Here is a 9,987-nt window from a genome sequence, read left to right as displayed (position 1 = left end):
GAAGAAGAAGGATGGGACTATGAGAATGTGTATTGATTACAGACAGTTGAACAAGGTAACAGTTAAGAATAAGTATCCTCTTCTGCGTATTTATGACTTATTTGATCAGTTACAGGGAGCATCATTGTTCTCAAAAATTGATTTGAGGTCTGGGTATCATTAGTTGAAGATTAGGGCATCAGATATCCCTAAGACAGCTTTTCGGACCCGGTATGGGCATTATGAGTTTCTAGTGATGTCCTTCGGATTGACTAATGCCCTTGCAGCATTCATGGAGTTGATGAATGGGGTGTTTCGACCATACCTTGATTCTTTTGTGATTGTTTTCATCGATGACATCTTGGTTTACTCTAAGACTGAGGAGGACCATGTCCGACACTTGAGGATTGTACTTCAGAGGTTGAGAGAAGAGAAGTTGTATGCCAAGTTCTCAAAGTGTGAGTTCTGGCTTACTTCTGTGACATTCTTGGGACACGTGGTGTCCAAGGAGGGTATTAGAGTAGATCCGGCCAAGATTGAGGCAGTTAGAGGCTGGACGCGACCTACTTCACCTACTGAGATTAGGAGTTTTGTGGGATTGGCAGGCTATTATCGATGATTTGTTCAGAGTTTCTCTACTATTGCAGCTCCATTGACTATATTGACTCGACAGGATGTGAGTTTTCAGTGGTCTGATGAGTGTGAGGAGAGCTTTCAAAAGCTCAAGACTTTGTTGACTTCTGCTCTTGTGTTGACTCTACCTGAGGAAGGTGTAGACTTTAATGTGTATTGTGATGCTTCAGGAGGTTGTTTGGGTGGAGTGTTGATGCAGAAGGGGAAAGTGATTGCTTATGCTTCTAGGCAGTTGAAATCCCATGAGAAGAACTACCCTACTCATGATTTGGAGTTGGCGGCTGTGGTATTTGTACTTAAGTTATGGCGTCATTATTTGTATGGAGTGCATTGTGAGATCTTCACTGATCATCGGAGTCTTCAGTATATCTTTAGCCAGAAGGATTTGAACTTGAGGCAACGAAGATGGCTTGAGTTGCTGAAGGACTATGATGTGACCATTCTGTATCATCCGGGGAAGGCTAATGTTGTGGCCGATGCTTTGAGTAGGAAGACTCATAGCATGGGGAGTCTTGCATCTCTTAGTGTTGAGGAGAGACCATTGGCTAGAGATGTTCAATTGTTAGCTAACAGTCTTGTCCGATTACAGATCTCAGAGGAGAGTGATGGGATAATTGCTTTTATTGAGGCTCGATCTTCTTTAGTCGAGCAGATTCGTGCACACCAGTTTGATGATGAAAAATTATGTCTCATTCGAGACAAAGTATTGAGAGGGGAAGCTAAGGAGGCTGTCCTTGATTCTGATGGTGTCTTGAGGATCGGAGGCAGGATTTGTGTGCCCAAGACAGGCGATTTGATTAGATTGATCCTTGAGGAGGCCCATTGTTCTCGATATTCTATCCATCCGGGAGCGTCGAAAATGTATCATGATCTGAGTCAGCATTACTGGTGGTGTGGGATGAAGAGAGATATTACAGACTTTGTTTTGAGGTGTTTGACTTGCCAGCAGGTCAAGTGTGAGCACCAGCGGCCTGGTGGTGTATCTCAAAGGATGCCTATTCCTACTTGGAAGTGGGAGCGGATTACTACGGACTTTGTTGTGGGTTTGCCTACCACAGTGGGTGGTTATGACTCTATTTGGGTTGTTGTTGATAGGCTGACCAAGTCTGCTCACTTCATCCCGGTTCGGGTAAAGTATACAGCAGAAAAGTTAGCCGAACTATATATCAGGCAGATTGTGCGACTACATGGAGTTCCTGTTTCTATCATACCAGATCGAGGTTCACTATTTACTTCTGGAAGGCATTACAACATGGTCTGGGTACTCAGTTAGATATGAGTACGACATTTCACCCTTAGACAGATGGTCAATCTGAGCGGACCATTCAGGTATTGGAAGATATGCTTCGAGCGTGTGTAATCGATTTTGGTGCAAGATGGGATCGACATTTACCCTTAGCGGAGTTCGCCTATAATAACAGTTATCACTCTAGTATCCAAGTAGCCCCATTTGAGGCGTTGTATGGTAGACGGTGTAGATCTCCTATTGGTTGGTTTGATTCGGCGGAGATGGACTCTTTGGATACAGACTTGCTTAGAGATGCTATGGAACAAGTCCGTATGATTCAGTATAGACTATTGACAGCCCAGAGTCGACAGAAGAGTTATGCAGACCGGAGAGTTAGAGCCTTAGTGTTTATGGAGGGTGATCATGTTGGCTCCGAGTATCACCCATGAAGGGTGTGATGAGGTTTGGGAAGAAGGGCAAACTTAGCCCTAGGTTCATTGGACCTTTTGAGATTTTGAGCCGAGTGGGAGAGGTGGCCTATAAGCTGGCCTTGCCACCTAATTTGTCGGCAGTTCATCCTGTTTTCCATGTCTCTATGCTTCGAAAGTATATTCCGGATGAATCTTATGTGATTTCACTTGATTTTGTGGAGTTGGGTCCAGACATGACATTTGAGGAGGAGCCTATAGCTATTTTGGATAGGCAGGTTCGAAAGCTTAGGACCAAGGAGGTTGCTTCAGTGAAGGTGCATTGGAAGCACCGAACAGTGGGAGAGGCAACTTGGGAGACTGAGTCTGACATGCGTGCCAGATATCCTCAACTTTTTGAAGCTTCAGGTACTTTCTTTTACTCCATGTTCGAGGACGAACATGATTTTTAGTGGTGGATAATGTAATGACCCAAAATCTCCTCTTTAGAGTTTTGAATATTTGTTTAACTAAAGTTAATTAATCGATAGTTTATGGGCTAAAGTGATAATTTATTTAAGACCCTATACTATTTAGCATTTATTTAATAAAATATGTGGGTAAAACCTATCACAATTAGTACTTAATTAATTCATAAAAGAAAAAAAAAGGAGAAAGACGGAACGGACGAAGGGTTCGACTGCTTCAGGTAAACTACATCTGCATTAATTTCTTTAATTGTTGCACACATATGTTTATATATATAAGATTGAATGGTAGGAAGAAAGAGAATTAGGATCCCTTTAAATTTTTATTATAATATATATTTTGATGGTTGTAAACAAAAAAAATTTAAATTTAAAATAATAATAATAACCTAATCATTGGCAATGATTGCCAAGATATGATCTAATGTTTGTGTTTGGCAAAATTTGGATGTAGATTATCAAATCTGCAATTTCTTTTTTTTATTCTTTTTTTCCCAGTTCGTAAAATCATCAACTTTAATATTTTCTTTTCCTTTATTTATTTTTCTTTTCTTATTGTTCACATTATAAAAATAAAATATTATTAAATTAGGTTGTTTGAAGTGATTGGAAAGGAAAATATATATAAAAATTTGTATTTTGTGAAGTTGAGAATTTATCAGATAGTGACCTCTACTGATTAAGCCTTTGACTAGATGGAAGTATTGGAGAGTAAATTTATAGAAATATCCTTACTATTGTTAGCATATTATAATTTAAGTTTGTTATACTAAGATAGATAATTAATTGTTTGTGGATTATTAGAGTGGTATTGAAGAAAAAAAAAGGAGGGACTCAACCTTAGACTTGGAACTTAAAAAAATATAATAGTTGAAAGGTTAGTTGGCATCAAGAGTTACGAACTTGATTATAAATTTGAGGTGAAATTTTAGGTCAAGATTAAACACACAAAAGTGTGAGTGTTGTTAGTTCTGAAACCTTATTGTGAATGTATATACTTGCATAGATTGCATCGATTTGGAAGCTCAACGGAAAGGGAAGGCTCAAGTCCCAGAGTGATTATTCGAGTGGTTAAGGCAAGTGGATTTCTAAACTCTTGTTATGCGTTTGAAATTCGTGTATCTTCTTGTGTGATGTTGAGAATGATTTGGAGACTTGTTGCTTATTTGTTTGTGTTGTATTCCTTGTTGTAAATTGCGCTTTGATATCGAAATGGTTGTCTCCTCATTTTCATTTGAGCATGTCAATTGCATTGTATCTGAGACATGATTGTGGTATAAGGATGTATCATTTCGAGGGTGGTATCGCGCGCCGTGATGGATATTATATTTCGAGGGACGTATCGCGCGCCGCGATGGTTACTATTATCGAGGGTCGTGTCATGCACCGCGACAGATGCATGGACAGATATGTCCCCCATGGGTCCCGGACTGAGAGCAGCGGGTGTGTATCGTTAAGAAAGACATGTATCACGATATTTGACATTGCATCTCATGGCATTGCACATTTTATTATTGATGAACTTGAACATGTGTTTTGCTGATCTTGTGACTGTTTCTCTGTGAAGTTTGTGATTGTTGAATATTGAGTTGTTATTGAGAATGTGTAAACTGATAGAGTGTGGTTATTGAGTGGTATGTTTGGTAAACTGTTAGGCTGTAGCGTGGAGGTTTAGATAGGGTGTAAGGAGTACCCGTATTTTGTTCACTTAACTTGTGTTTAGAGGTTTGCTTGTTGGGTACCGCGTGGTTTGGTACTCACCCCTTGCTTCTGCAAATTTTTGTAGGTTACGAGCCTGGATCTTTGTGATACCTTCTATTCTCTTCGTTTCCGAGGCATCTTGTGGAGGATTGTGAGGTAGCTGTTTGTCATCTCAGCGAACTTTCCTACTCCAGTTTATGATTTTGTTTTTACTTGAAAGACAACTTCATTTTAGACTTCTATTTTGTTTCAATTCTAATGTTTACATTAGAGGCTTGTGCATGTGACAACCTGGTTTTGGGGATTGAATTAATATGACTTGGTTTCATACTAGAAATTGTTGTTGGATTGTCATTTACTTCCGCACTTTGTTAGATATTTGGTTTTAGGCTGACTTGTCTTGGTGGGATAAGACGAGTGCCATCACACCCATTTTTGGGTCGTGACATGTCAAAACTGGTTCGCTAATTTCTGAATCAACTATAACCATTAAATCATTATTCCTAGTAGTCTCCATTTCCTATCATTAGCCAATCATCATCGTTCCTCAATTTCAAAATTTCTTTATACATATATATCAATTTTCCAATTTTTCTTATTTCAAATTCTCTTTTTTTTAATTCAAAATCCACATTAAAGTAATACTAACAATTATTATAATTGCATAAATGCATTTGGCCGTGATGATCACTGGATTGCACGAAATCTAATTTTAATCCACTATAACTTATAAATATACAAAGAATTAATCAAGTTTGCAATTTATTTCCTTCTTACTCTTTGTTTCACTCATTATTATAATGATAATAAAATAATTAAAACTACATTTAACATCAATACACAGTTTCAATTGCATAATTAATACATTTATAAAAGTTACCTGATTGTGAAGTGCACAGGATGGTTTCCACGCCGGTTGCCGCTATACGCAGGCAAGTCTCCTTTTTTTCCCCCTTTAAGTTATGAACAAAAATACTCTTAACCCTAATAATTTATTTTCCTATAAGGGTTAAGTAGTATACGATACTAAAATTGTCTTTTATGAATTTAACCGATAATTATTAACTAAATTAGTTATTTTATAATTAACCGTGTACACATAAGGCAGAAGATATTTATCTAGGTAGGATCTTGTCTGGATATTATATATATATGTGTGTGTGTGTGTGTGTGTGTGTGTGTGTATGCGCTCTATTGTTAATATAAAAATTGGATATTGAAAATTCGATACACTATTGCTAATATAAAAATTAAATATTTTAATTTATAACTTATTTTACTTAAATATTATTAGTCGACATATCTTTTACTTCATTATATTGATTTGATGTAAATTCAATAGAATAACTTCTTTTCTAAATTAATCTATAATTAATTACCATTAAAAATTACTTCTTTAATCCACGTGCAAAATGAGTTGACAGAAGAAAGATCCATCTTTTTCTCCTTTTTAATTCATCATCAACTATCAAAGCTAAAGTGGACAAATCGAGAGCCACCTAATAAAAGTTGCTCTGTGAAAGTAGTAGAAATTGGATCCTTTTTTGTTTTTTGGAATTTAATTAATGATCCAAGTTGAGGAAGAAAATGACAAAAATTGTCACTACCCAAATCGGACCGCGACTGGCAGCCACACTTACCCTCCTATGTGAGCGAACCAACCAATCTAAACCTTAACATTTCAATGTAATATAAACATAAACTAATGCGGAAAACTTAAACTCATTAATAAAAACCAATTCAATAACTATTATTTCCCAAAATCTGGAAGTCATCATCATAAGAACGTCTACTTCAAATTACTAAATCTAAGAGTTTCTAAGAAGCTAAAAATACATAAAAGCTAGTCCATGCCGGAACTTCAAGGCATCAACACATGAGGAGGAAGATCCGTCCAAGCTAGAAGCATTAGCTCACCCTGATATCCGGAGTACTGAAGACTGGCTAGAGTTACTGTTAAGTCGAAGATGACGGCACGTTTGCTGCACTCCACAATTAAACAAGAAGAAAACATAAAAGTAGGGGTCAGTACAAGACACGGGTACTGAGTAGATATCATCGGCCAACTCAAAATAGAAATCAATATATACCAAGTAATATCATAAAATCAACTATGATACTCAACATGTAGCAACAACAAGTACTATATCATTAACAATTACCGTCAAGTTCACACATGAGGACTCAAGCCTCAATACCATACTCATTTGGGAATTATGTTCGTTAGATTGAGTATATTAACATCTTTCAAGATTCATTATCTTTATTTCTCTTATGTCGGTACGTGACACTCCGCTCTCTCATATTCATTAATCCTCTTGTGTCGGTACGTGACACTCCGATCCCTCATATACATTAATCCTCTTGTGTCGGTACATGACACTTCGATCCCCTACTACTATGTGTCGGAACGTGACACTCCGATCCCCTAAATCTACATGTCAGTTCGTGAAACCCGATCCCCTAAATCTACGTGTCGGTTTGTGACACCCGATCCCCTAAATCTACGTGTCGGTTCGTGACAACCGATCCCGTAAATCTACGTGTCGGTTCGTGACACCCGATCCCCTAAATCAACGTGTCGGTTCGTGACACCCGATCTCCTAAATCTACGTGTCGGTTCGTGACACCCGATCCCCTAAATCTCCTTCTGTCGAATCCTCAAGCCTTCTTTCTTACCAAGGCATCATCAATCTCATTATTTTAGTTCATCACGCCTTCTTTTATACCAAGGCCTCATCATTAACAAAGAGATTAGGGTTTTGCAAGATTTGGGATTCAATAACTTCATCATACTTCTATAATCACAATTATATAATTACATTCATGCAAGCATAAAATCAAGCACATAGCAGGGTTTACAATATTATCAATACATATAATTCGCTATTAAGAGTTTACTACAAATATCGTAAGAGAAACCATAACCTACCTCCACCGAAAACTAGTGATCAAGAAAGAATTTCCCAAAGTCTTGTGTTTTTCCTCTTCGTTCGTCTCTCTCTATCGATTCTCCTTCTCTCTCTTTCTGTTCTTTTCTTTTTCTTATTCACACCCTCTTTCTTTTACCCTAATTAGCATATAATTAAGAATAAAAGATGGCAATAATAACCCACTAATTTACTCAAGGTTACCTCTTTTGACCCCCAAGTAATTAGACTTATTAACATAAACCCACTAACTTTATAATTAAAGTAGGAATAGTCCAAAACGTCCCTTAAAACGTGTAAAGAAATCCGACCCAGACTGGGATTACGCAACCTGTGACGGTCCGTCGTGCCTGCGACGTTTCGTCCTGCAGGTCGTCGCAAGGTTCAGAGACCCAATTTCCACCAAAGAGTCTGTGACGGTCCGTCACGCCTGTGACGGTCCGTCACGCCTGTGACGGTCCGTTACGCCTGTGACGGTCCGTCCTGCCATTCCGTCACGAAGTTCAGAGAGTCGATTTTCAGTACCCTATTTCAGAATTTCTAAGTGTTTTGAAACGAGACCCTCTCGACGGTCCGTCGTGCCCATGACGGTCCGTCGTGGGATCCGTCGTCTCAGCCAGTTTTTCCAGAAATAAAATCTGCTGCCTAAACGACTAAACAGATCGTTACAATAGATACCAATTTACCCATCGTTCGTCCCCGAACGATCGTAAGAAGAAAAATAAGGGCGAAAAGGAGTACCTGAATCTTTAAACAGATGTGGATATCTTTCTTGCATATCTGCCTCCTTCTCCCAAGTGGCTTCTTCAACCGTCGATTCTTCCATTGCACCTTGATGGATGCAATCTCCCTTGACCTCAACTTGCGAACTTCTCTATCTAAAATAGTAACAGGCTCCTCCTCATAAGACAAATTCTCATCAAGCAAAACTGAATCCCAACGGATAATGTAGTTTCCATCCCCATGGTATCTTTTCAACATCGACAAATGAAATACCGGATGTACTCCGAACAGCCCTGGAGGCAAGGCTAACTCATAAGCCACCTCCCCTACTCGCTTAAGTACTTCAAAGGGACCAATGTACCTTGGGCTTAGCTTGCCTCTTTTACCAAACCGCATCACCCCTTTCATTGGCGAAACTTTCAACAAGACTTGGTCACCCTTTATGAACTCTAAGTCTCTAACCTTTCGATCTGCATATTCTTTTTGCCTACTTTGCGCCGCTAGAAGCTTTTCTTGAATCGATTTCACTTTCTCTATCGAATCCCTAAAAAGATCAGTACCCCAAGGTCTAACCTCGAATGCATCAAACCAACCAATGGGGGACCTACATCTCCTACCATACAAGGCTTCAAATGGAGCCATATCAATGCTTGAGTGATAGCTATTATTGTATGAAAACTCCGCTAAGGGTAAGAAGTTATCCCAATGACCACCAAATTCTATCACACATGCACGAAGCATATCCTCCAACACTTGAATCATTCGCTCAGACTGACCATCGGTCTGAGGATGGAACGCAGTACTAAGGTCCAACCTAGTACCCAATTTCGCATGCAATGTTTTCCAAAACTTAGAAGTAAACTGCGTACCTCTATCTGATATGATGGAGAGTGGAACCCCATGCAACCGAACAATTTCTGAGATATAGATTTTGGCTAACTTCTCTGCATTGTAAGTCACCTTGACCGGAATGAAATGAGCAGACTTAGTTAACCTATCAGCAATCACCCAAATAGAGTCAAACTTCCCCAATGTCTTTGGAAGACCAACCACGAAGTCCATTGCGATTCTCTCCCATTTCCATTCCGGAATGGGCATTCTCTGAAGTGTTCCTCCGGGCCTTTGGTGTTCATACTTTACTTGTTGACAGTTTGGACATTTGGCAATAAAATCCACAATATCACGCTTCATTCTACTCCACCAAAAGTGTTGCTTCAGGTCACGGTACATCTTGGTTGCACCCGGACGTATCGAGTACCTTGAACTATGAGCCGCTGTCAGAATAGTGTTGATCAAATCATCGACGCAGGGTACACATACCCTTCCCTTAATCCTCAAAACACCTTCCTCGTCGATTGTCGCTTCTTTAGCCTCTCCTTGCAACACTTTATCTCGGATCCGGATCAATTTTTCATCATTAAACTGCTTTCCCTTAATCTTGTCAAGGAAGGAAGATCTTGCCTCCACACAAGCTAAAAATCCTCCCTTCTCGTTTACTTCTAATCTCATAAGGTCATTAGCCAGAATCTGAACTTCTCTAGCCAATGGGCGTCTAGAAGCTTGCAAGTGAGCTAGACTTCCCATGCTTCCCGCTTTTCTACTTAAAGCATCCGCTACAACATTCGCCTTCCCCGGATGATACAAAATAGCGATTTCGTAGTCCTTCAGTAGTTCCATCCATCTCCTCTGTCTCAATTTCAAATCTTTCTGAGTAAAGACATACTGTAGGCTACGATGATCCGTATAGACCTCACACTTAACCCCATATAAATAGTGTCTCCATTGCTTTAATGCAAACACTACCGCGGCCAATTCCAAATCATGAGTTGGATAGTTACGTTCATGCACTTTTAATTGTCTTGAAGCATAATCAATCACATTCTTCTCTTGCATTAGCA

At 39.1% G+C, this 9,987-nt stretch overlaps 1 protein-coding gene across 1 annotated transcript; it reads left to right on the top strand.

Moving 5' to 3' along the window:
• The first annotated feature begins 2,285 nt into the window (after window positions 1-2,285).
• On the top strand, window positions 2,286-3,794 carry LOC138348177 (uncharacterized). Its single transcript, XM_069296795.1, has 2 exons — window positions 2,286-2,676; window positions 3,742-3,794. The coding sequence occupies exons 1-2, from the start codon at window positions 2,286-2,288 to the stop codon at window positions 3,792-3,794; spliced, it is 444 nt and encodes a 147-aa protein (XP_069152896.1).
• The last annotated feature ends 6,193 nt before the right edge of the window (window positions 3,795-9,987 follow it).

This window comes from Solanum lycopersicum, chromosome 4, assembly GCF_036512215.1.
Source record: "Solanum lycopersicum chromosome 4, SLM_r2.1".
In the NCBI taxonomy this organism is placed as follows: domain Eukaryota; kingdom Viridiplantae; phylum Streptophyta; class Magnoliopsida; order Solanales; family Solanaceae; genus Solanum; species Solanum lycopersicum.
This window is presented reverse-complemented; position numbering and strand designations above follow the sequence as displayed.